General features: G+C 35.4%; 1 protein-coding gene across 1 annotated transcript in view; it reads left to right on the top strand.

The window, feature by feature from the left end:
• The window catches only part of SLC9B1 (solute carrier family 9 member B1), a 66,770-nt gene that overhangs the window by 29,990 nt on the left and 10,854 nt on the right, over window positions 1-25,926 (top strand). Inside the window, exons 5-8 of the mRNA XM_036853069.1 lie at window positions 9,728-9,898; window positions 11,092-11,234; window positions 12,306-12,433; window positions 24,846-25,021. Coding sequence (XP_036708964.1) covers window positions 9,728-9,898; window positions 11,092-11,234; window positions 12,306-12,433; window positions 24,846-25,021 — 618 coding nt within the window. The remainder of the gene's footprint in view (window positions 1-9,727; window positions 9,899-11,091; window positions 11,235-12,305; window positions 12,434-24,845; window positions 25,022-25,926) is intronic.

Here is a 25,926-nt window from a genome sequence, read left to right as displayed (position 1 = left end):
TTCCTTTTTCTCCACATCCTTGCCAAAATTTATTACCTGTGGTCTTTTTGACTAGAGCCTTTCTAACAGGTGTGAGGTGTTATCTCATTGGGGTTTTGATTTGCATGTCCCTGATGATTAGTGATGCTGAGCATCTTTTCGTGTACCTGTTTGCCATCTGTATGTCTTCTTTGGAAAAATGCCTGTTCGGATCCTCTGCCCAATTTTTAATCGAATTGTCTGGGTTTTTTTGCTATTGAGTTGTATGAGTTCATTGTATATTATGAACACTAACCACTTATCATATATAAGGTATGCAAATATTTTCCATTTGGTAGGTCGCCTTTTCACTTTGTTGATGGTTTCCTTTGGTGTGCAGAAGCTTTTTAGTTTGATGTAGTCCACACCCCCCCCCCTTTTTTTTTTTTTTTTACTTTTGCTGCCTTTGCTTTTGGTGTCAAATCCAAAAATTCATCACCAATACCAACACTTAATACCTATGTTTTCTTCTGAAAGTTTTATGATTTCAGGTCTTATGTTCAAGTCTTTAATCCATTTTGAGTTAATTTTTGTGTATAGTGTAGATAGAGGTCCAGCTTCCTTCTTTTGCATGTGACCGTTCAATTTTCCAAATACCGTTTATTGAAAAGATTGTCCTTTCCCCATTGTATATTCTTGGCTCTTTTGTCATAAATTAATTGACCATATATCAGTTTATTTCTGGGCTCCAGAATGACAAATGACCCAGTGATCTATGTGTCTGTTTTTATGCTAATACCATACAATTTGATTACAATAAGTTTGTAATATAGTTTGAAATCAGCAAGTGTGATACCTCCTTTGTTCTTCTTTCTGACCTTTATTTTTGAAGTATATTTTTGTTGGGTATAGACTTCAAGTTCACAGGCCCTGTTTCCTTTAAGCCCTTTTAAGCTGTTCTTTCATTGTCTTTTGGCTTCCTTTATTTCTAAGGACAAGCCAGCATAATTCTTATTGTTGTCCCTCTAAATGTAATTTGACTATATTTTCTGGATGATTTAAACTTTTTCTTTTCATCTTTGATTTCTACAGTTTAATTATAATGTGACTAGGCATACTATTCCTTGTATTTATCCTGCTTGGGCTTCACTAGACTTTTTGGACCTGTGTATTGTCTTTCATCAATTTTGAAAAGTCATCTTCTCTTCAAATATTTATTCTGCTCCATTCTCTCTCTCCTCTTCTTCTGGGACTTCAATTATACATATGTCACACCATCTCATATTGTTTCATAGGTTTTTTCTTTTAAAATTAATAGCATTTTAAAGCAATTTTTTTAGATTTACCTAAAATATGAGTGGTAGGTACAGAGAGTTTCCATTTAACCCTTAACCCCCTCATACACACACACAGTCTCCCCTATCATTAACACCTTACATTAGTGTGGTATATTTGTTACAATTGATAAACCAATATTATACATTATTATTAAAGTCCATAAATTACATTAGGGTTCACTCTTTGTGTTCTGTGGGTTTTGACATATTTATAATGATATGCATCCATCATTACAGTATCATACAGAATAGTTTCAGTGCCCTAAAAACTTCCTGTGCTCTAGCTATTCATTCCTCCCTCCTCCTGGAATCCCCTGGCAATCACTGATTTTTTTTTTTTACTGTCTTCATAGTTTTATAAACTTTAAGAAGTCCTCTTTATTTCTGGAGACTTTCCTCCCAGAGACCTCCTTTTCTGCTTCCACCTATGTGGTTGTTTTCTAGGTCTGTGGAAGACTGTCATCCTAGAGCTTCCTTTCAATGCCCTCTTGGTTTGGATCCACTGTTTCCAAGATTAAAATCCTTCATCTTTCCTGGTTTCCTCCTGGTTTTGCTAGCATACAACCTCAAGGAAGTGCCAAAAAAAAAGGATACATGACAGCTAAACTTTCAGAGACCTCACATATATGAAAACGTTTTTATTCTGCTCTCACATCTGATTAGTTGGGTATATAATTCTAGATTAGAAATAATTTTTCATAGAATTTTGGAAGGGTTTATCTGCTGTCTTCTAGTATCTAGAGTTGCTGCTAAGAAATAGTATATAAATCTGTTTATAATTCATTTGGAAATGGCTTTTTTCAAGGTATCTAGAAGATTTTAGCATCTTCTCTATATCTTTGCTTTTGCAACATTTTACAGTGATAAGTGTAGGTATGGATCTTTTCTCATGCTTCGTATTGAGCATTTAGTTGACCTTTTCAACCTGAACATTAAGAAAGTTGCATATTATTTCCTTGATAATTTCCCCCCTCCCCTCCTTTTTTTTTTCTTTATTCTCTTTTCTGGTCAGATATTGGACAACCTGGATTGGTTTTTATCTCATATTTACCACCACTTTATGTTGCTTTCTGTTCTAGGAGATTTCCTTTACTTCATTTTCAGTCTTTCATTTTTCCAGTTTTTCATTTCAGCAATCATATTTATTTTATCTCCAAGAATCCTTTTTGTTCTCTAATTGTTCCTTTCATATGGTATTCTATTCCTATTTCATGTACATTCTCAAATCTCTGAGAATATAATTTAAAATTTTTGTTTTATTTCATTCTGGTCCCTGAATTATCAGTTTCTTCTGAGGACAGTTTTTCAGTTTGTTTTGCTTGACTTTTCCTTTTCTTGCTGCTGAGTTTTGTTTTATGTTAATGATCCTCGGTTGTCTGATACTTAAGAAGGAAGGTCTCAATAGCTTACGCAGATATACTATGCTGTTGTGAAGGTAGGACTGTTTTCTTGTCAGGTCCCCGCTCTGAGACTATCTTCTGCCTGGGACAGGGCAGGACAAAGCTTTATTGACTGATGGGCTTTAGTTTGTGGTCAATGGACATAGAGCTGACTATGAAGTTGTGGGCTTTCCACATACCAGAATGAGTTGTTTTCACTCTGGAACTCAAACAATCACTCTTAAAGCTTTAGCTCTCCCTTAGGTAATCCATTCAATGACTAAAAGTATGATAAATGTTAGCAGTTTCTAAGCACAGGAATGGAGAGAGGAATAGAGCTGCTGACTGATGCTGTTGTACCATGTACAAACCCTTGATTAATTTCCCCTTTTTAGGCCCCTTTTCTCACTCCTTCCTTTAGCTGTATACTATTTCTAAGCTCAGATTTTCCTCCAGTTTCTATTGTCAAATGGATTTCTTTTGTAGGTACCTCGCATATTTAAGGCTGCAGCTTTCTCTGCCTGTTTCCATCCTTCAACCTGGTCCTATCTGCTTTCACCTCCCAGAAGTGTGTGACAACCACTATCTCTTCTCCCCCAATTCTCTTCATGGTGATATGTTTTTTCCTTTTTATATTTCTATACTTTTATTTCAGTTAAGCATTATGTGCCCTGTCTGCCATCTTGAACTAGCTTGGTTTTGTTCTTATGTCCTTTTCTTCCTTCACTTAATCAAAACTTTCATTCATTTAGTTTATCAGCTCTCAGGTTGGTGTTGGGCAAGACAGCAAAAAGATTAATTTCAAACAATGTGCTTATTTATGCTAATAAATATCTGGTTAGTAAAATTTCATGAAATATTACAAACTTTAGGAAAAAATATATGATGCAGAGAAAAATTTTGTAGCCTTGCTAGAAGAAAGATGTTAGGAAGAATAGAACCCAAGAAATCATCATAGGTCCCTTACAGTAATTTTCTGCCTGAAGCAGTCTGCTCTTCACTTACATCCAGGTATAATTTTTTATTTGTTGTTAAAATGGGAGCTGGGAAACTACAGCCCATAGACCAAATCCAGTCCCCTACTTGTTTTATAAAGTTCTATTGTGCTAAAATGGCAAAGTTGGGTATTTGTAACAGAGGCCATATGACTCAATGCCGAAAATATTTACTGTCTGGTCCTTTACTGAAAAAAATTTTTGATCCATCTCCTAGAAGATCATTCCTGTACTATACCCCCTTTATTTCCTCTTTCAGGAATTGAGCTGCAATTTCATGAGTAACCTTAGAGCCCAAATTTCTCTATCACCTCAGATATAATCTGGGTGGACACCATAAAATCAAAGAATCTTTGGATCTTAAATCAACTGAATTCCATCTTATTTTACTCCCTCTTCCCAGTAACATAGTAACTAAACTTGTTCTGTATACAGTACTCTTATTTTTTAAATAGCAAACATTTGATATTGGTCTATTTGGATTTTTCCTTTCTTCTTGAATCAGTTTTGGTAATTTATGTCTTTCTAGGAATTTGTTTATTTCATCTAAGTTGTCTAATTTTTTAGCTTGAAGTTGTTTATAATATTTCCTTAACATTCTTTTAATTTCTGTAGGGTCTATAGTGATGTTTCCTCTTTCATTTCTGATTTTGGTGGTTTGTGTCTTTTCTTATTTTTCTTGGTCACTCTAGCTAAAACTTTATCCATTTTGCTGACCTTCTCAAATAATCAATTTTTTGTTTCATTGATTTTCTTTAGTGTTTTACTATTTTCTATTTTATTATTTTCTACTCCAATCTTTTTAATTTCATACATCCTACTTACTTTTGATTTGGCTTACTTATCTTTTTCTAACTTTTTAAGATAGATGTGATTGTCAGTTTTAGATTATTTATTTCTTTCTAATATATTCTTAAACCTATAAATTTCCCTCTACACACATCACATTCCTTTAATATTGATATATTCTGTTTTCATTTTTATTCACTTTAAGACATGTTGTAATCCCCTTGTGTTTACCTCTTTGATTCATGATTACCATTTGCATGATATATATTTTATATCCTTTTATTTTTAGCCTGTTCATTTCACTTGAAGTGTGTTTCTTATAGACACCATATAGTTGGATATTTTTTTAATCCACTATGACAATCTTTGCCTTTTGATTTTAGTCCAGTCACATTTAACATAATTACTGATATTGTTAGACTTATGTCTACCATTGCATTATTTCTTATTTGTCATATCTTTTTATTTTTCTGTTCTTACTCTACTGCTTCTTTTGTTTTAACCAAGTATTTTTAGTGTATTATTTCAATTTCTCTGTTATTATTTTAGCTGTATTTTAGAGGCTTTAGTGTGAATGGTTTCTCTAGGAATTACCGTAATCACCTTCAACTTTTTACAGTCTACTTCAGTTTAATATTGACGTAATTTGGTATTATATAGCAGCTTTGAGCCAATATACCTCTATATACTGTAAACTCAACAATATTTTGTTATTCTTATTGCTTTTAAAAATCTTAAGCTTTTTTTAAAAAAATTGAGATGAAATGAGAAAAACATATATACACAATCTTTTATACTTGGACATTTATTTATCATTTTCAGTGCCCTTTATTCTTTCTTATTGGTTCAAATTACCTTGTGTCATTTCCTTTCAACTTAAAGATTTTCTTTAGTGTTTCTTCAGCAAAGATGAATTCTGTTTATTTATTTATTTATTTATTTATTTGTCTGAGAATGTCTTTATTTAAGCTTCATTTTGAAGGATGGTTTTACTGCATAAAGGATTCTTGATTGACAGTTGTTGCTTTTTTTTCTGTACTTCTGAATTGTCACTTCACTGCCTTCTGGCCTCCGTTTTTTCTGATGAAAATGTTGCTATTAATTGTATTATTGTCCCCATATGTAATGAGTCATTTCTCTTGCCACTCCCGAGATTTTTGCTTTGTCTTTGGCTGTCTTTGGTTTCATTAAATTTGGAAATTTGGACATTATATTTTCAAATATTTTCTCCCCCTTTATCTCTCTCTCTTCTCCTCCTGGGACTCCCTTTATGCATATGTTAATACTCTTGATGGTATTCCATTGCTGTCTGAGGCTCTGTTTATGTTTTTCTTCATTCCTTTTTTCTTGTTGTTCTTCATATTGATTATCTCTATTGATCTATCTTCAAGTTTGTTGATACTTTCTTTCACAAGCTCAAATATGCTGTTGAACCTCTCCAGTGAATTTTTCATTTCAGTTGTTGTATGTTTCAATTCTAGATTTTCTTTTATTAAAAAAATGGAAGTTGGCCTGCCTAAAGTTATGGATCTGCATTAGATAATCTCTTATAATTTTTTAAATTCAATTTATTTAAACTAAAAACAAAAACAGTTCACCCATTTCTCCCATGCCCATTTTCATTTTAAAGTAAATTTTATCTCTTTATTGATATTCTCTATTAAATGGCACATTTTTATCATATTTTAATTATTTATACATGTTTATAATAGCTGTTTTGAACACTTTGTAAATCTAACACCTGGACCCACTCTATGTCTATTGATTGCTTTTTTCCTGAGTAGGTATCATACTTTCATGTTTCTTTGCACATCTAGAAAATTTGGTTGAAAACTAAACATTTTAATTACACATTATTGCAACTTTGAATTCAGTTTTATTTTTTAGGGTTTTTGTTATTATTATTGTTGTTTTGGTAATTCACATGTACTTAAACTGTGGATTTTTACCTGCCCCATGGTTTGCAGCAGCCAGTGGTTCTTATCAATTTTTTGTTTGTTTATTTTTTTGTTGTTAGACTATCTTCCTAGTGGTTTCCCTTTTGTCTGCATAGCTTAGTAGTCACCTAATGATTTGGGAGAGACATTGTGTTCAGGCCAATAAGTCTTCCACCCTCTGCCAGGTGATCTGTAGATGGGTTGAAGAATGCATTTAAAGTTGCTGCTAGTACTCAGGTCTCACATCGTTTTTCACTTTTTGCCATACTCTTTGAGTCTTCCCTGTATTTGCATACTTGCCCAATTAGCCATGGATATGTAGAGAACTTATTTCAACCGTTCGATACCTCTTTCATATCCAATATCTCCCAGTCACATTTTTGGCTGGTCTGCCACTTGCCTCAACTTGGACTGCAGCCTCAAACTAGCAAAACTACATGTTTTCTCTGTCCATTCCCAAACCAGTCTGCCACTTTTAGCCAGCAAGGTCATGGGTTTTCTGCCTCCACTCCATATCAAATCCATTCCACCTCCTCTGGCAGGAAAGCTGCTGGTTTTTACTTCCAACTCCATGCTGGTATAACTAGTTTTTCCCAACTGAGCTGAAGCGGGGGAGAAGGATGAGAGGAATGGTAGCAATCCCAGGCAGGAAGGCCTCAGACTCTCAGTGATCCTACCCAAAACTCTAGCATTTTTTTCAAGAATAAATGCTTCTCAATTTGATAACTGCCTTTGGTCAGTTTTCAAGGTCCTGAAATAGTTGCTTTTATTATTTTATACAGTTTTATATGTAGACTTTTTTATTGAAATAAACTGTCAACTTCTTCATGTTATCATTGTTGGAAATCCCATATCGAACTTATTTTTATATCCCCTGATTTAGCAATTTTGATTAGGTATTTGTTATACAATCAAACACTTGTTTAGACCAACCTACATGTTTACAATTTTTTTTGTTCATTTTTCCTTCCTTTATAGTCCTATGTCCTTATTCCTAAAGCATATCTTCTAATAGTTTTTCCCCTAGTAAAAATGGAATATATTCTTAGATATATTTTCTTGACAATATCTTTCATTTGTCCTTTTCTTGAATGATAGTTTAACTTGCTGCAGAATTCAACATTGGATATTTTATCTCTGTACTTTGAAGACCTTATTTCATTATCTTCCAGCTTCTGTTGTTGCTGTTGAGAATTGAGGATCTGCTCTAATGTTTATTTCTTTATGACTAATCTATGTTTTTCCCTCTAGATTCTTTAAGACATTATTTTTGTTTTTGGTGATCTGTAGTTTCTCAACATTGTGTCTAAGTATCTATTTATTTTTATTTAATCCTGGTGAGAATTTATTTTACTTCCTGTGTCCAAATCAATACAGAATTGATTATGGTTTTAATCAATTCTATAAATTTGTTAAGCCAATTTTCTTCTCAAATATTGTCTCTTTTTCACTCTTTCTATTCTGTTTCTGAAATTACTATTAGATATATTTTACATCTTTTCCAAAATCTAAATATCTCATATTTTCCATCTCATTTTTCTTGTTATGCTACACTCTAGGTAATTTCCTCATATCTACCAGTTTACCATATTTCTCTTTTCAGCTGTATCTAGCCTGCTGTTTAAGGTATCTAGTGATTTTTTAAATTTCAGTAATTATAGTTTCTTTCTAAATTTGTATTTGAGTCTTTTACAATGCTTCCAGGTATTTCTTTTCTTATGTCTTAAGTATTTTTTTAATTGTCTTGAGTTTCTTTGAACATACATATTTTATATTGTCTATCTACTGGTTCTGTTAGCTGAAGTTTTTGGATATCTAAGCCCATTCTTTGTTGTATCTATCAACTTTTGTTCATGGGGATTACTTCTTATTTTGTAAGTTTTTATTATAAATTCAGATTCAGTGGGCTTTTGTCTTTGAGACTTTATGCAGTCTGGAATCAGGAGTGTCTATTAGGGATATTTTGAACTAGAATCTACCAAGTGCCCTAGGAATAGTTCCATGGGAAGATACATTTTATGCCAAATTCAGGGTTTGGGGGTTCCTAAACCATACAAATCATGTAAATTTGAGCCCAAAACATAAGTTAGTTGAGGCCTGTATGAATTCTCAGAAGTGATTTTGCCACCCGGAGACCAGCTAAGACAAACAATCTGCCTTGTCTTCTCCCTTTATCAGTAGAATGATAATTTCTGGTTCATTCTTTTAGTAAGAGTTCAGTCTTTTAAGTATTCCAATTTTGTGGAGTGGTTATAGTCAGAGAGGAGGGGACAAGAATCTTATTTCTAACTTCCTGCTTGAGTTTGTCAAAATTCTCCTCTTTCACCCTTGGCAGATTGGAGCCACCAAAAAGGAGTCACAGCTAAAGAATACACTTAAGCTGTTTTAAGGACCTGAAAAAAAAACATTAGAAATTATGATTCATAGTAAATGAAGGTAGCTATTTAATTTGAAGATGGCAGTTTGCAGTATAACCTTCTGTCCTTTACAGAAATCTATGAATTCCCTCTGTGAGTAGGGACTTTCCTTAGTACCTAGTTGACGGAAATAATATGGCTACTACCTTATCATTACTCATCCTGTCCACCTCTACTTCCTATACATAATCTAAGATACTTTACATTCTCCCGAAGACCAGGTTTACTTTTTCCTCAGCCTTTGTCCCCTTTAATAATTTATACCCAAACATCAACTGAGTTATCCTTTCAATACAAATATTTAGTCTGCTGCCATTAAAATATGTGGCACACTGTCTGTGACCACCTAGAGGGGTGGGATAGGGAGGGTGGGAGGAAGGGAGACGCAAGAGGGAAGAGATATGGGGACATATGTATATGTATAACTGATTCACTTTGTTATAAAGCAGAAACTAACACACCATTGTAAAGCAATTATACTCCAATAAAGATGTTAAAAAAAAAAAGTGGCACACTGCCACTATGATCTTCAATAAATTTGAGAACTGTTATCACAACAAATCATCTTATTCCTGGTGAAAAAGCTACTTTAAAATATAAAATGAAGTAAATCTCTTCATACTGCCATGACATTTTTAAAATGTCATATATTATGAGAAAGCTTAGCACTTTAAAGGATTCACAGATAGTTTAAAAATATTTTTTAATAAAAATACTTTTTTTAGATTGACAAGGACTTTGGAATATATGTTAAACAGACATTTCTTTAACTACACTAGCAAGCAACATTAGTGTACATTATGTATCATTATATAGGATTGGCTATTAATATATTCGATGAAATCAAATTCCTCTCTTATATGTATATATCTACGTCTAGATAGATATATAGACATGCACTTTTTTATATTTCAGGAGCTATACTTTTTATGATATGGTGTGTAACCTGGTCATTCTCAGGCCCTGAAGTTCTTCCTGATGGAAGTTTATTTGGACTGTTAATTATCTTTTATGGTGCTGTTATTGGCGGGAAACTTTTGGAAATCATTAGAATACCTTCAGTGCCTCAACTTCCCCCTCTTCTTGGTAAGTGAATAATTAGCTCTCATTTTTTTGTCATTGACTACATGTAAATTATGACTATATTCTTGTCAGAGTAGATATAATTTAGAACTATTTCAATGTATATGATCTAGCTTTTTTATATGTGTACTTATTATGTATGTGTATATATAGCTTGTTTATAGAAGTATTTATTCTCTATACACACACAGATTTTTCCTGAAATATATTTTTAAATACTTTAAATATACTTAGCATATGATTCTTGTTGCTTTATCATTTAATAGGACATTTTTTACTTAACTTTACATATATTGTAGAAAAGGAAAAATTTGAAAAAAACTGAATTTTTCTGTAGATAACCTAATTCAAATACAATTACAAGATTCAAATGTTATAGTGACTAGGGCACCAAAAGGTTTTATAGTTTTTGGGTGAGCTGTTTGAGCATCTCCACTATGTATATTCATCAATGCATCATCTGCCTAAACAATGGTACCCCCTATTTCTTCATCACCATTATTATATAATTCTCCAGGTAGAGGAAAATTAGTGGAAGAACTTCTATCAGAGGTGTATTATATCTTCTAAGTATTCAATACATTCAAGTATTTAGTTACTGTCAATAGAGGTAATCACTCTCGCTTATCTCTAACACCCTTTCTGTGATCATAACACCCATTCAGCACCTCCCAAGTATTTACTGAATCTTTTTTCCTCCTCTCCAAAACTTCCACTTTTGTCCTAGCTCAGCCTCTTTGTTTCTAACCATTCCACGGACTACGGCAGAGCCTTCTGTCTGGTCTCTCCTTCAGTTTTATGTCTATCTAATTTGCCAAGACCATCACATAGAAAATACAAGACTCATTATCTCACTTCCTGCCTAAAACTTTCCCATGGTGACTTACTCTGCCAAAACAGGGGAGGGTAGAGGTTAGGGGTAGCTTTCCATGATCTGGTCCCTCCAGCCCATTCCCCACTCCCATCCTAGTCCTTTATGTTCCAGCAATACTGAATTGCTTGTTGCACCCCGTTGACATATATCATTTCTTATATCCATTCCTTCATTTATGCTGTTTCCTCCACTTGCATGTAACCTGCCCTTCACCAAAGTAGCGAGAGACATAGTGTGTTTGAAGAAGGGAAATTAAGCATTTCTGTTTTCTCTCTTGGGAAAATGAACTGAATCAGACATGGTTTATTTTCTTTCTTCTAAGGGATGTTACTGGCTGGTTTTACCGTTAGGAATGTTCCATTCCTCAGTGATCACGTCTATATTAGTAACACAATGTCTTCAACTTTAAGAAACACTGCCCTTACCATTATTCTAGTGCAAGCTGGGCTTGGACTCGATCCACAGGTAGATTTCCAATTATACCTTGAGTATGGTTATTTTCAATATTAGAGGCTGGTGGAAAAGAAAAAGAGGCAAAATTTTTCTTACTGCTGTTCCAGGTAGAGCAAAACTAAGACAAAGAACAAAGATTTTGCAGAAATATTGACACCTTAATTTCTACTTCTGGTTATATTACTGATATGAAAAGAAATCTCTGTGATATAAGATCTCTATTGGAGATAATCTTTAATTATTTACATAGACATAAATGTCCCTTATGCATGCAACATTTGTATCATTTGAGAGTTGTGGCTCTTCTGTGGAGAACTATTTACTTTTCAGTTAACAAAGGATAAGGTCCTCCTGTAAAAAGTTATTGCTTTTGTTTTGTTTTCTCAGAATGATTAAGAATTTCAATAATATTATTGTTTCATGAATTTTTCCCACAGAACTATGTTCCTGATTATCTTTACATTTTTGTAAAAGCTAATCTTTTCAAATATTTCTTAAAATATTACTGTCTAGGGATCATAAATCTATTTGGGTTTTTAAAGATGGATATTCATGAATATACCAGCTATTCAGGATATAACAAATGTGGCAAATATATAAGACTGGTGGAAGTATCCTAAGAGCATAAATAATTATAGACAGTGATAATTTATTGTATTATCCAGTAGAAAATTTGAACCAATAAGAAAATTTAAAAGTTTTCCCTGTCAGTTAATTTTGCAGTTTTTAAATGATTTTCTCTTTTGGCATAATTATTACCGCTAATCAAACAGTTCATCCCTACAAGTTAACTGATGGAAATAAACCTATAGGATACTTTCATTATACTATTTACTAGGAAGATAAGGGAGGCAGAAATAGTTATTTAATCACAGAGAAATGGGTCTTTTTTAATAATTAAAATACAGGTGTTTTATAAACTATGAAATAGTTTATAATCCAATATATGATGGCATATAAAATGAGCTGCATTAGCATTTAAAGCCCAGTGGGTAATCTGGAATGTATTTCAATATTTGCTTAAAATAACTTTCTTATTGGCCAGTATAGGTTTGTCTAAATGTGACTATGTTTATATTTCAGGCTTTGAAGCATTTGAAAGGAGTTTGTTTAAGATTGTCTATGGGTCCTTGCCTCATAGAGGCATGTTCAACTGCTGTTGTTTCCCACTTGCTTATGAATTTTCCCTGGCAATGGGGATTTCTATTAGGGTAACTTTTTCTCATTTTTCTCTATGAAAATATTCAGTTAAAATTCTTGGTTTTAAATTATTGAAATATTCAGAATATTGTATAGACAAGCTTATCATTAAAATTATTTTCACAGTGGTAGAAAATCTTGGAAATCAGTTGGTCAGAAACATAGCCATGTCCTAAATCCGCTATATCCTTAACAAATATTCATAGTCTCTAAATGCTTAATGCCAAGATAATTCACGTCATCAATTTATTTTTTCCTCCTATACCATAATCTATCTCTATTTTTAACGTAATGACTTCTTCCTTATACACCATATGTACATAGATATAAAATCTGTATCTATTATATGTAATATATGTATTATATATGAAAGATATTTTGTATAGATATAGATATTATAACAAAAAACAGCAAACGCTATTTTCCTAGATCCAATGTCCCATCTATTATTATCCGCCATCCATTTCCCTTCATGTCCAAATTCCTCAGAATAATAGTCTATAATCATTATCTCTATATCCTGAGCTTCCTTTCATTTTTCAATCCATTTAACTTTTGCCTCCACTTATCCATTCCAGTGGATGCCATGTGCATTTCTAAAAGATAAGTGCATTTTCTAACTAAATTAACAACAATTTCTTATTATCCTCAGGTGATTTTTAAAAAATTTTTGATCTACTCAATATTTGGTGGAATCTTTGAATCAATCAAAGGATTGTGTATCCAGTTTTTGTCCAGGTCTTGAATATATCTTTTATCTCTCCTCAGTTCTCTTTTATTATGTCCTTTTGTAACTCCCTCCTACATATCTATTAAGTTTTTCTTTATACTTCTCATCTGCTTGCCTTTGCAGTACACACTGGAAAATTTTCTCTGCTCAGTTCTCTAGCTTATTAACTCACTCTACAGTTATGTCCATATCACCTATTTATTTATTTAACTTTGGCAATTAATTGTTAATTTCTAAGAACAATAGTTAAATGTTATGAACAGATACAGTATACTTTCGTGATTCTGAGGATATTTATTTATTCTGAAGTCATGTTCTTGTTGTTCTCTTTTTAGTATATCTCTTTCCTTGGGTATAAATTATTCCATTTAATGAACATGGTGCCTCAATTCAAAGTGTTGGCTTTCCCCAAATATTTGGTGATACTTTAATGGGTACTCATTTTTTTAATTGAAACTTCCTATTAACCTGTGTTTTGTTTTATCTGTTTGCTGTTGCCTTCTTGCAGGAAATAGGCCAATCATGCTACCAAGCAAGTTTTCTTAGAAGCTCAGGCTGAGATTAAGATTTTTCTTTGGCCACACCTCGTGGCTTGTGGGATCTTAGTTCCCCACCCAGAGATTGAACCTGGGCCACAGCAGTGAAAGTGCCAAGTCCTAACCACTGGACTCCCAGGGAATTCCCTAAGATTCTTATGCAAATGATTTATTAAGGGAGCTCTCAGTAGAAACCTCTGAGTGAAGAAAGCTAGATAGGAGTGTGGGAAAAGTCAGTGGTTCCAAAACTTTGCTACCCATTAAAATCACCTGGGGAGTTTTTGAAAATCCCAGAAATTAGAGGAGTGATGTCAGCAAGATGGCAGAATAGGAAACTCCAGGCTCACTTTCCCACATGGAGACACTCTCATAACAATATGAGGACCAGATTACCTTTATGGTAACTCCAGAAACCACTTGAGAGGTTATAGCATTCCATGCAAGCACAATGCCAGGAAGAGGCACAATGGAGCAATTAGAATATTCCATTGCACTTACCCACCATACCCCACGTCCCTCCTACAGAGCAAGGGCAATCAGGAGGAAACTCCCAACTTTTGAGTTCTCCCTCAGGAGGAAAAGAAAAAGCTGGAACATGTGTCTTATATTCTGGCTTTTTAAGAGGCTGCCCAAGGCACTGGTTTCTGTCTCATCTTACTTGGAACATTGACGGAAAAGAGAGTGGCACATTTTAAGAGAGTGGCACATTTTAGATGCCTGAGGTCCACTGAGAACAAAAGTGAGTCGTGTGCATTGCTATACTCCAGAGATATTGATTGCAGTACTGCTGATAGATACCTGGGGTTACTCTGGAGTAGGAAAAAGCCGAAGTCCAGCTGGAGATAATGCACCAAAGCCTGGAGAAGGCACATTCCAGAAAGGTTTGAGAGACTCCCAGAATCTTTAGCTGGGATAATTGGTGAAGGTCTTTCCCTACTGAAGAATTTCATAAAGACCAGGAGAGGTGGCTGTTTTTTCAAATATACAATTTCCAACAAAAGATAACAAGGCATACAAAGAAACAGGGACTCAGGGCTCAATCAAAGGAACAAAATAAAATTCTAGAAACCAACCCTAAACAAATGGAAATGTATTACTCAACAAAGAATTCAAAATAACCATCATAAAAATGCTCAGTGAGCTCAAAGATGTTGCAGACATCTAAAAGAAACCAGGAAAATGATGCATGAACAAAGTGAGAATACCAACAAGGATATGGAAACTATGAAAAAAAGAACCAAAAATAAATTCTGGAGCTGTAGAATATGATAAATTGAAAAATTGACTAGAGGGGATCAATAGCAGACTGGATCGGATGAAAAAAAAGAATCAGTGAACGTGAAGACAGGTTATTTGAAATTATAGAATCAGTGGAGCAAAAAGAAAAACAAGGAAAGTGAAGAGATCCTAAGGGACTTGTGGGATGCCATTTAACAGGCCAACCTATGCATTATGGGAGTTTCAGAAAGAGAAGAGAGAAATAAATGGTCAGAAAGCCTATTTGAATAAATAATGGGCCAAAACCTCCAAATTTGAGGAAGGAAATGGACATACAAATTCAAGATGATCAAAAAGCTCCCATTAAGATAAAAACCAAAGAAACCTACGCTGAAACACATTGTACTCAAGCTGTCAAAAGTCACAGAAAGTGAGAATCTTAAAAACAATAAGAGAAAAGCAAGAGCTCCCATAAGATAATAGTTGGATTTCTCAGTGGAAACCTTGCAGGCCAGAAGGGAATGGGATGATACATCCAAAATGCTGAAAGGAAAAAAAATGGCCAACCAAGAATACTATATCTAGCAAACCACATGTAAAAACTTCATGATGTTGAATTTGACAATGATTTCTTGGATATGACACTAAAAGCACAGGCAACAAAAGCAAAAATAAGTGGGACTGCATAAAACTTGAAAACTTCTGCACAGCAAAAGAAATAATTAAAGTGAAAAGGCAACACAAAGAATGGGAGAAAATAATTGCAAACCATATATCTGAAAAGAGATCAATATTCAGAGTATGTAAAGAACTCCTACAACTCAACAAATTTTAAAAAATAACTAAATAATGGCCAAAGGACTTGAATAGACATTTCTACAAAGGACATATACAAATGGCCAACAAGCATCTGAAAGTACTCAACATTTATAATGATTAGAAAAATGCAAATCAAAACCACAGTGAGATAACACCTCATACCCATTAGGATGGTTACTGTTTTTTAAAAAGCTAGAAAATAACAAGTGTTGACACAGACGTGGAGAAATTGGAACATTCGTACACTGCTTTTGGGAATATAAAATGGGCAGCTGCTATGGAAAATAGTTTGGAGTTTCCTCAAAAAACTAAAAGTAAAATTACCATTTAATCCAATAATGCCACTTCTGGGTATATATCCAAAACAACTGAAAGTAGGATCTCAAAGAGTTATTTGCACGCCCATGTTAATTGCAAAATAATTCACAATAGCCAAGAGGCAGAGGAAGCCCAAGTATCCATGGACAGGTGAATGGATAAAGAAAATGTGGGATACACACACACACACACACACACACACAGAGGAATATTATTCAGCTGTAAAAAAGAAGGAAATCCTGTCTCATTCTATAGCATGGATAGACCTTGAGGACACTATGTTGAGTGAAATAAGCCAGGACAAATACTGTATGATTCCACTGATATATCTAGAGTAGTCAAAATCATGTTAACAGAAAGTAGAATGGTGGTTGTCAGGGGCTTGGGTGAGGGGGAAAAGGGTGTTGTTCAATGAGTATAGAGATTCGGTTTTGCAAGATGAAGAAGTTCTAAGTATATGTTACACAACAATGTGAGTATCGTTAGCACTACTGAACAGTACACTTAAAAATAAAGAAAGTTAATTTTATATTATGTATTTTTTACAACAATTAAAAAACTTTACAGTATCCCAGTATTCAGGTCAAACTTCATCCTAGATGAGATCAGAATGTCTTGGAATGTGAATCCAGGCATTAGTATTTTTTAAAAATCCCAAGTACATGGTAAAATCACTGTCAGTGATCCCTGCTTTCTGATATGTAAACTTTTGTTTAAATGTGGGCTGGACTTACTGACTTGCTTCTAATGGACAGAATACTGCAGAAGTGATAGGATATTTCTTCTAAGAAGATTAGGTCATAGGAAGACAATGGCTTCTGTCTTCCTTGTTCTCTCTTGCACTCTCTTTAATTGCTTGTCTTGGGGAAGACAGCTACCATGTTGCGAGCAGCCTTGCGGAGAAGCCCCCATGGCAAGAGACTGAACCTATCAACGGCCATGTGAGTAAACTTGAAAGCAGATCTTCTCCCATCCACCTCATGAGAGACCTTGAGTAGGAAGAGGCATACATCTAAGCCATACCCAGACTCCTGACCCACAGAAGTGAGATTGTGTGTTGTTTTAAGCTTCTAAGTTTGGGCATGATTGTTAAGCAGCAACAGATAAATAGGTGGTTCCAATGTGCAGTAAAGTTCAGGAACCACTGAACTGGGCAAATATGTGTTTTCAGAGAATTCTAGGTTCTTCTTGAGTCCCTAGGGAAATCTTGATTATAAAGTGCACAGAGAGGTTGTACAGCCAGAGGCAAAGGAGCTAAACTGTTAGACCCTCACATCAGTCAGTCATTGGCAGGAGCTGTCTGGAAGGGGGAAGTGGTGAACCTCCTTAGCATCCACAGGTAAGCTCTTGTTATCAGGGCAAGGCTCCCAGAAAGCTGCAGTTGTCAGTGGTTAGCAGGCGACAAGCAGCAGCTGGGGCACATGTACACTGGCCCGGCAAATGGGTTCTGGTGGGGACCACGTGCATCACTACTGCAGCATTTAGAAGGTGAATGTGGAAGAGACAAGGCAAGGTTCTGGATGGGATATACGAACAGAAGGTATTCTGAGCAGGAATGTCCCCATTCCTCAGGGGTGTCATCAACCACCCCAGAAATTTTCTCATTTGCCTTTGTGACTTAGGTGCCCACACTCATTGTTCCTTCTTTTGGGCAGATGTCTTCCTTACTGACTTGTTCAAGAGGTAGGGATGGTGTGGAGACTACATCTGACTGGCCATTCTTATGGCGGTGCTCTAAGTAATTACCATTTGATTTCCTCAGAGGTGCCACCTACTCCCAGCATCTGCCATTTCTGGGCTTGGGACATTTTTAAAAGTACACCATATCTTTTGTAGCAATCTTATATGCTTTTTGGCTCATGGTTTCCTTTTTCAATCCTAAACTGTCTGTCTCTAATCTTCCTGTATACACTTAGTTTCTTGTCCATTGAGGATTCCCCTTTTGTGTTCTAGCTAGGTTATGGATTTTCCTATTATTTTCTTTTCTTCTTTTTTTAATAATAAATATTTAATAAAATTAGGGTTATATCATACATGCTGGGTTTTTTTTGTTTGTTTGAATTTCAAAATTGTATTAAATATCACAATTCTAATAATTAAAGATTAAAAATGATGAAATTAAATAGGAAAGAATTTTGAATCTTAAATAGTAGTCCACGTTTACTTAGAGGAGGATGAGGAGGTAGTTTGAATTTTTTTTTCCCACCCCCCCCCCGAGGCTTTCCCCACTTGGTGTCCATACGTTTGTTCTCTACATCTGTGTCTCAACTTCTGCCCTGCAAACCGGTTCATCAGTACCATTTTTCTAGGTTCCACATACATGTGTTAATATACGATATTTGTTTTTCTCTTTCTGACTTACTTCACTCTGTATGACACTCTCTAGACCCATACACGTCTCAACAAATGACCCAATTTCGTTCCTTTTTATGGCTGAGTAATATTCCATTGTATATATATATATACCACATCTTCTTTATCCGTTCATCTGTCGATGGGCATTTAGGTTGCTTCCATGACCTGGCTATTGTAAATAGTGCTGCAATGAACATTGGGGTGCATGTGTCTTTTTGAATTACGGTTTTCTCTGGGTATATGCCCAGTAGTGGGATTGCTGGGTTGTATGGTAATTCTATTTTTAGTTTTTTAAGGAACCTCCATACTGTTCTCCATAGTGGCTGTATCAATTTACATTCCCACCAACAGTGCAAGAGGGTTCTCTTTTCTCCACACCTTCTCCAGCATTTGTTGTTTGTAGATTTTCTGATGATGCCTATTCTAACTGGTGTGAGGTGATACCTCATTGTAGTTTTGATTTGCATTTCTCTAATAATTAGTGATGTTGAGCAGCTTTTCATGTGCTTCTTGGCCATTTGTATGTCTTCTTTGGAGAACTGTCTATTTAGGTCTTCTGACCATTTTTGGATTGGGTTCTTTGTTTCTTTAATATTGAGGTGCATGAGCTGTTTATATATTTTGGAGATTAATCCTTTGTACGTTCATTCATTTGCAAATATTGTCTCCCATTCTGAGGGTTGTCTTTTCGTCTTGTTTGTAGTTTGCTTTGCGTGCAAAAGCTTTTAAGTTTCATTAGGTCCCATTTGTTTATTTTTGTTTTTATTTCCATTACTCTAGGAGGTGGATCAAAAAAGATCTTGCTGTGATTTACGTCAAAGAGTTTACTTCCTATGTTTTCCGCTAAGAGTTTTATAGTGTCTGGTCTTACATTTAGGTCTCTAATCCATTTTGAGTTTATTTTTGTGTATGGTGTTAGGGAGTGTTCTAATTTCATTCTTTTACATGTAGCTGTCCAGTTTTCCCAGCACCACTTATTGAAGAGACTGTCTTTTCTCCATTGTATATCCTTGCCTCCTTTGTCGTAGATTAGTTGACCATAGGTGCGTGGGTTTATCTCTGGGCTTTCTATCTTGTTCCATTGATCTATGTTTCTGTTTTTGTGCCAGTACCATATTGTCTTGATTACTATAGCTTTGTAGTATAGTCTGAAGTCAGGGAGTCTGATTTCTCCAGCTCCATTTTTTTTCCCTCAAGACTGCTTTGGCTATTCGGGGTCTTTTGTATCTCCATACAAATTTTAAGATGATTTGTTCTAGTTCCGTAAAAAATGCCATTGGTAATTTGATAGGGATTGCATTGAATCTGTAGATTGCTTTGGGTAGTATAGTCATTTTCACAATATTGATTCTTCCAATCCAAGAACATGGTATATCTCTCCATCTGTTGGTATCGTCTTTAATTTCTTTCATCAGTGTCTTATAGTTTTCTGCATACAGGTCTTTTGTCTCCCTAGGTAGGTTTATTCCTAGGTATTTTATTCTTTTTGTTGCAGTGGTAAATGGGAGTGTTTCCTTAATTTCTCTTTCAGATTTTTCATCATTAGTGTATAGGAATGCAAGAGATTCCTGTGCATTAATTTTGTATCCTGCAACTTTACCAAATTCATTGATTAGCTCTAGTAGTATTCTGGTGGCATCTTTAGGATTCTCTATGTATAGTATCATGTCATCTGCAAACACTGACAGTTTCACTTCTTCTTTTCCAATTTGTATTCTTTTTATTTCTTTTTCTTCTCTGATTGCCGTGGCTAGGACTTCCAAAACTATGTTGAATAATAGTGGTGAGAGTGGACATCCTTGTCTTGTTCCTGATCTTAGAGGAAATGCTTTCAGTTTTTCACCATTGAGAATGATGTTTGCTGTGGGTTTGTGGTATATGGCCTTTATTATGTTGAGGTAGGTTCCCTCTATGCCCACTTTCTGGAGGGTTTTTTTTTTTATCATAAATGGGTGTTGAATTTTGTCAAAAGCTTTTTCTGCATCTATTGAGATGATCATATGGTTTTTATTCTTCAATTTGTTAATATGGTGTATCACACTGATTGATTTGTGTATATTGAAGAATCCTTGCATCCCTGGGATAAATCCCACTTGATCATGGTGTATGATCCTTTTAATGTGTTGTTGGATTCTGTTTGCTAGTATTCCGCTGAGGATTTTTGCATCTATATTCATCAGTGATATTGGTCTGTAATTTTCTTTTTTTGTAGTATCTTTGTCTGGTTTTGGTATCAGGTGATGGTGGCCTTATAGAATGAGTTTGGGAGTGTTCCTTCCTCTGCAATTTTTTGGAAGAGTTTGAGAAGGATGGGTGTTAGCTCTTCTCTAAATGTATGATAGAATTCACCTGTGAAGCCATCTGGTCCTGGACTTTTGTTTGTTGGAATATTTTTAATCACAGTTTCAATTTCATTACTTGTGATTGGTCTGTTCACATTTTGTATTTCTTCCTGGTTCAGTCTTGGAAGGTTATATCTTTCTAAGAATTTGCCCATTTCTTCCAGGTTGTCCATTTTATTGGCATAGAGTTGCTTGTAGTAGTCTCTTAGGATGCTTTGTATTTCTGTGGTGTCTGTTGTAACTTCTCCTTTTTCATTTCTAATTTTATTGATTTGGGTCCTCTCCCTCTTTTTCTTGATGAGTCTGGCTAATGATTTATCAATTTTGTTTATCTTCTCAAAGAACCAGCTTTTAGTTTTATTGATCTTTGCTATTGTTTTCTTTGTTTCTATTTCATTTATTTCTGCTCTGATCTTTATGATTTCTTTCCTTCTGCTAACTTTGGGTTTTGTTTGTTCTTCTTTCTCTAGTTCCTTCAGGTGTAAGGTTAGATTGTTCATTTGAGATTTTTCTTGTTTCTTGAAGTAGGCTTGTATAGGTATAAACTTCCCACTTAGAAGTGCTTTTGCTGCATCCCATAGGTTTTGGATCATCGTGTTTTCATTGTCATTTGTCTCTAGGTATTTTTTGATTTCCTCTTTGATTTCTTCAGTGATCTCTTGGTTATTTAGTAACGTATTGTTTAGCCTCTATGTGTTTGTGTTTTTTTACATTTTTTTCCATGTAATTCATTTCTAACCTCATAGCGTTGTGGTCAGAAAAGATGCTTGATATGATTTCAATTTTCTTAAATTTACTGAGGCTTGATTGTGACCCAAGATGTGACCTATCCTGGAGAATGTTCCGTGCGCACTTGAGAAGAAAGTGTAATCTGCTGTTTTTGGATGGAATGTCCTATAAATATCAATTATATCTATCTGGTCTATTGTGTCATTTAAAGCTTCTGTTTCCTTATTTATTTTCATTTTGGATGATCTGTCCATTTATGTAAGTGAGGTGTTAAAGTCCCCCACTATTATTGTGTTACTGTGGATTTCCTCTTTTATAGCTGTTAGCAGTTGCCTTATGTATTGAGGTGCTCGTATGTTGGGTGCATATATCTTTATAATTGTTATATCTTCTTCTTGGATTGATCCCTTGATCATTATGTAGTGTCCTTCCTTGTCTCTTGTAACATTCTTTATTTTAAAGTCTATTTTATCTGTTATGAGTATTGCTACTCCAGCTTTCTTTTGATTTCCATTTACATCTAATATCTTTTTCCATCCCCTCATTTTCAGTCTGTATGTGTCCCTAGGTCTCAAGTGGGTCTCTTGTAGACAGCATATAGATGGGTCTTGTTTTTGTATCCATTCAGCAAGCCTGTGTCTTTTGGTTGGAGCATTTAATCCATTCACGTATAAGGTAATTATCGATATGTATGTTCCTATGACCATTTTCTTAATTGTTTTGGGTTTGTTTTGTAGGTCCTTTTCTTTTCTTGTGTTTCCCATTTAGAGAAGTTCCTTATCATTTGTTGTAGAGCTGGTTTGGTGGTGCTGACTTCTCTTAGCTTTTGCTTGTCTGTAAAGCTTTTGATTTCTCCATTGAATCTGAATGAGATCCTTGCCAGGTAGAGTAATCTTGGTTGTAGTTTCTTCCCTTTCATCACTTTAAGTATATCATGCCAGTCCCTTCTGGCTTGTAGAGTTTCTGCTGAGAAATTAGCTGTTAACCTTATGGGAGTTCCCTTCTATGTTATTTGTCGTTTTTCCCTTGCTGCTTTCAATAATTTTTCTTTGTCTTTAATTTTTGCCATTTTGATTACTATGTGTCTCGGCATGTTTCTCCTTGGGTTTATCCTATATGGGACTCGCTGCGCTTCCTGGACAGCTATTGGGTGGCTATTTCCTTTCCCGTGTTAGGGAAATTTTCGACTATAATCTCTTCAAATATTTTCTCTGGTCCTTTCTCTCTCTCTTCTCCTTCTGGGACCCCTATAATGCGAATGTTGTTGTGTTTAATGTTGTCCCAGAGGTCTCTTAGGCTGTCTTCATTTCTTTTCATTCTTTTTTCTTTATTATGTTCCGCAGCAGTGAATTCCACCATTCTGTCTTCCAGGTCACTTATCCGTTCTTCTTCCTCAGTTATTCTGCTATTGATTCCTTCTAGTGTAGTTTTCATTTCAGTTATTGTATTGTTCATCTCTGTTTGTTTGTTCTTTAATTCTTCTAGGTCTTTGTTAAACATTTCTTGCATCTTCTCGATCTTTGCCTCCATTCTTTTTCCGAGGTCCTGGATCAACTTCACTATCATTATTCTGAATTCTTTTTCTGGAAGGTTGCCTATCTCCACTTCATTTAGTTGTTTTTCTGGGGTTTTATCTTGTTCCTTCATCTGGTACACAGCCCTCTGCCTTTTCATCTTGTCTATCTTTCTGTGAATGTGGTTTTTGTTCCACAGGCTGCAGGATTATAGTTCTTCTTGCTTCTGCTGTCTGCCCTCTGGTGGATGAGGCTATCTAAGAGGCTTGTGTAAGTTTCCTGATGGGAGGGACTGGTGGTGCGTAGAGCTGACTGTTGCTCTGGTGGGCAGAGCTCAGGAAAACTTTAATCTGCTTGACTGCTGATGGGTGGGGCTGGGTTCCCTCCCTGTTGGTTGTTTGGCCAGAGGCAACCCAACACTGGAGCCTACCTGGGATCTTTGGTGGGGCTAATGACAGACTCTGGGAGGGCTCACACCAAGGAGTACTTCCCAGAACTTCTGCTGCCAGTGTCCTTGTCCCCACAGTGAGCCACAGCCACCCCCTGCCTCTGCAGGAGACCCCCCAACACCAGCAGGTAGGTCTGGTTCAGTCTCCCCTGGGGTCACTAGTCCTTCCCCTGAGTCCCAGTGCACACACTACTTTGTGTGTGCCCTCCAAGAGTGGAGTCTCTGTTTCCCCCAGTCCTGTGGAAGTCCTACAATCAAATCCCACTAGGCTTCAAAGTCTGATTCTCTAGGAATTCCTCCTCTCGTTGCCAGACCCCCAGGTTGGGAAGCCTGACGTGGGGCTCAGAACCTTCACTCCAGTGGGTGGACTTCTGTGGTATAAGTGTTCTCCAGTCTGTGAGTCACCCACCCAGCAGTTATGGGATTTGATTTTACTGTGATTGCACCCCTCCTACCGTCTCATTGTGGCTTCTCCTTTGTCTTTGGATGTGGGGTACCTTTTTTGGTTAGTTCCAGTGTCTTCCTGTCGATGATTGTCCAGCAGCTAGTTGTGATTCTGGTGTTCTCACAAGAGGGAGTGAGAGCATGTCCTTCTACTCCGCCATCTTAGTTCCTCCCTCTCCTATTATTTTCATGTCTTCATTTCAAATGGTTTTGAGATGGAGGTAAAGGCTGCAATTTGTGCTTGACCGAACATCTTGAATGAAATTTCTATAGAGTTTTAACCAGCAGTAAAGAATATGTGAACATTTTTACCACCATTAAATGACATTCACTCAAAAGCAGAATTTTTACATTCAAAGTCATTGTAAAGAGAAGATGTGGTACATATATATAATGGAATATTACTCAGCCATATAAAGGAATGAAACTGGGTCATTTGTAGAGATGTGGATGAACCTAGAGTCTGTCATACAGAGTGAAGTAAGTCAGAAAGAGAAAAACAAATATCGTATATTAACACATATATGTAGGATCTAGAAAAATGGTACAGATGAACCTATTTCCAGGGTAGGAATAGAGACACAGATGTAGAGAACAGACATGTGGACACAGAGGGGGAAAGGGAGGGTGGGACGAATTGGGATATTAGGATTGACATATATACACTACCATGTGTAAAATAGGTAGCTAGTGGGAACCTGCTGTGTAGCACAGGGAGCTCAGCTCGGTGCTCTGTGATGACCTAGATGGGTGGGAAGCAGGGTGAGGGAGGTCCAAGAGGGAGGGAATATATGTATACATATAGCTGATTCACTTCGCTGTACAGCAGAAACTAACACAACATTGTAAAGCAATTATACTCCAATAAAAAAGTCATTGTAAAGGTTAATATATTTGTTGTACAATTTACTATAAAACACTTCCGTTAAAAGGATGTTTTTAAGTTGGTTTTCAAAGATTTTTCTCTCAGTTTTGTAGTCGGTGCAGTCTCTCCTGCTGTTGTTGTCCCTTCCATGCTACATTTGCAAGAAAAGGGATATGGTGTTGAGAAAGGCATTCCAACCTTATTAATAGCTGCCAGCAGTTTGGATGACATTGTGGCTATCACTGGATTCAATACATGCTTGAGCATAGTCTTCTCCTCAGGTAAACAAAAAAATACAACAGCTACCGTATAATTCATTACTTTTTTTATTCTTTAAACAAACTTTGTGGCTTTGCCTCTGCATTTATTAATGAAGACTTTTCTATGTAACATCTTTTTATTCTTCATAGACAGCTCATTCTAGACCAGAGAAGGAATTTCAATGGGTTAAGATACCACTACTTAACACAAATGATTTCCTTTTAATAACCAAATATTCCAATTAATTTGATAACCCATATTATTACCATTTATCTGCTCTTGCTGCTTTGGAATTTTATCGCAGTTTTCAATAGAAAAATTTAGGCAGAAATATTATTAGTACTACTAATATATCAAATAGATATTTTGGAGATGTACCTTTCTGGCCATCATTATAAATAACTGGTTGTTCCGTTACTAAGCCAACTTAAATATATAGAGTGTGGACAAGTGTGTGTCTTTTTGGCAGTGATAGGACAAGATCCTGCACCAATTCTAAATCCCAAGGTGATATTTGGTCTTGAATGTCACTTGGCAGAAATTGTGAAAGTAAACATTCCACATTTAATAATGCATTAATTATCTTACAGTGTTCGAAGTTCAATATTCTGTATTATTAAAGCACGAAAACATTTTAAAGTTGAAAAGTTATATATATAGTTTCTCTTAAAATCATAAGATATAAATGAATAAGAAGGAAAAAAGGGAAAAGGTAAAAATAAAGTCTGTAATAGTTATACCCCCAGGAATAATAATTGTGAATCTTTTGATGTAAATTCACCCAGACTTCTCCTTTTCTCCCCCATCCCCATCTATCTCTAGCTCTTTCTCTCCCTCCCAATATTCTTATAAAATTATTGAATATTAACCATACTTTCTTATAACCTGAGTTGTTTTGCAGTTACCTGTGTATTGCAAACATGGT

The sequence above is a fragment of the Balaenoptera musculus genome, chromosome 5, assembly GCF_009873245.2.
Source record: "Balaenoptera musculus isolate JJ_BM4_2016_0621 chromosome 5, mBalMus1.pri.v3, whole genome shotgun sequence".
In the NCBI taxonomy this organism is placed as follows: domain Eukaryota; kingdom Metazoa; phylum Chordata; class Mammalia; order Artiodactyla; family Balaenopteridae; genus Balaenoptera; species Balaenoptera musculus.
The sequence above is the reverse complement of the archived record's forward strand: the minus strand, read 5'-3'. Positions and strand labels throughout refer to the sequence as shown.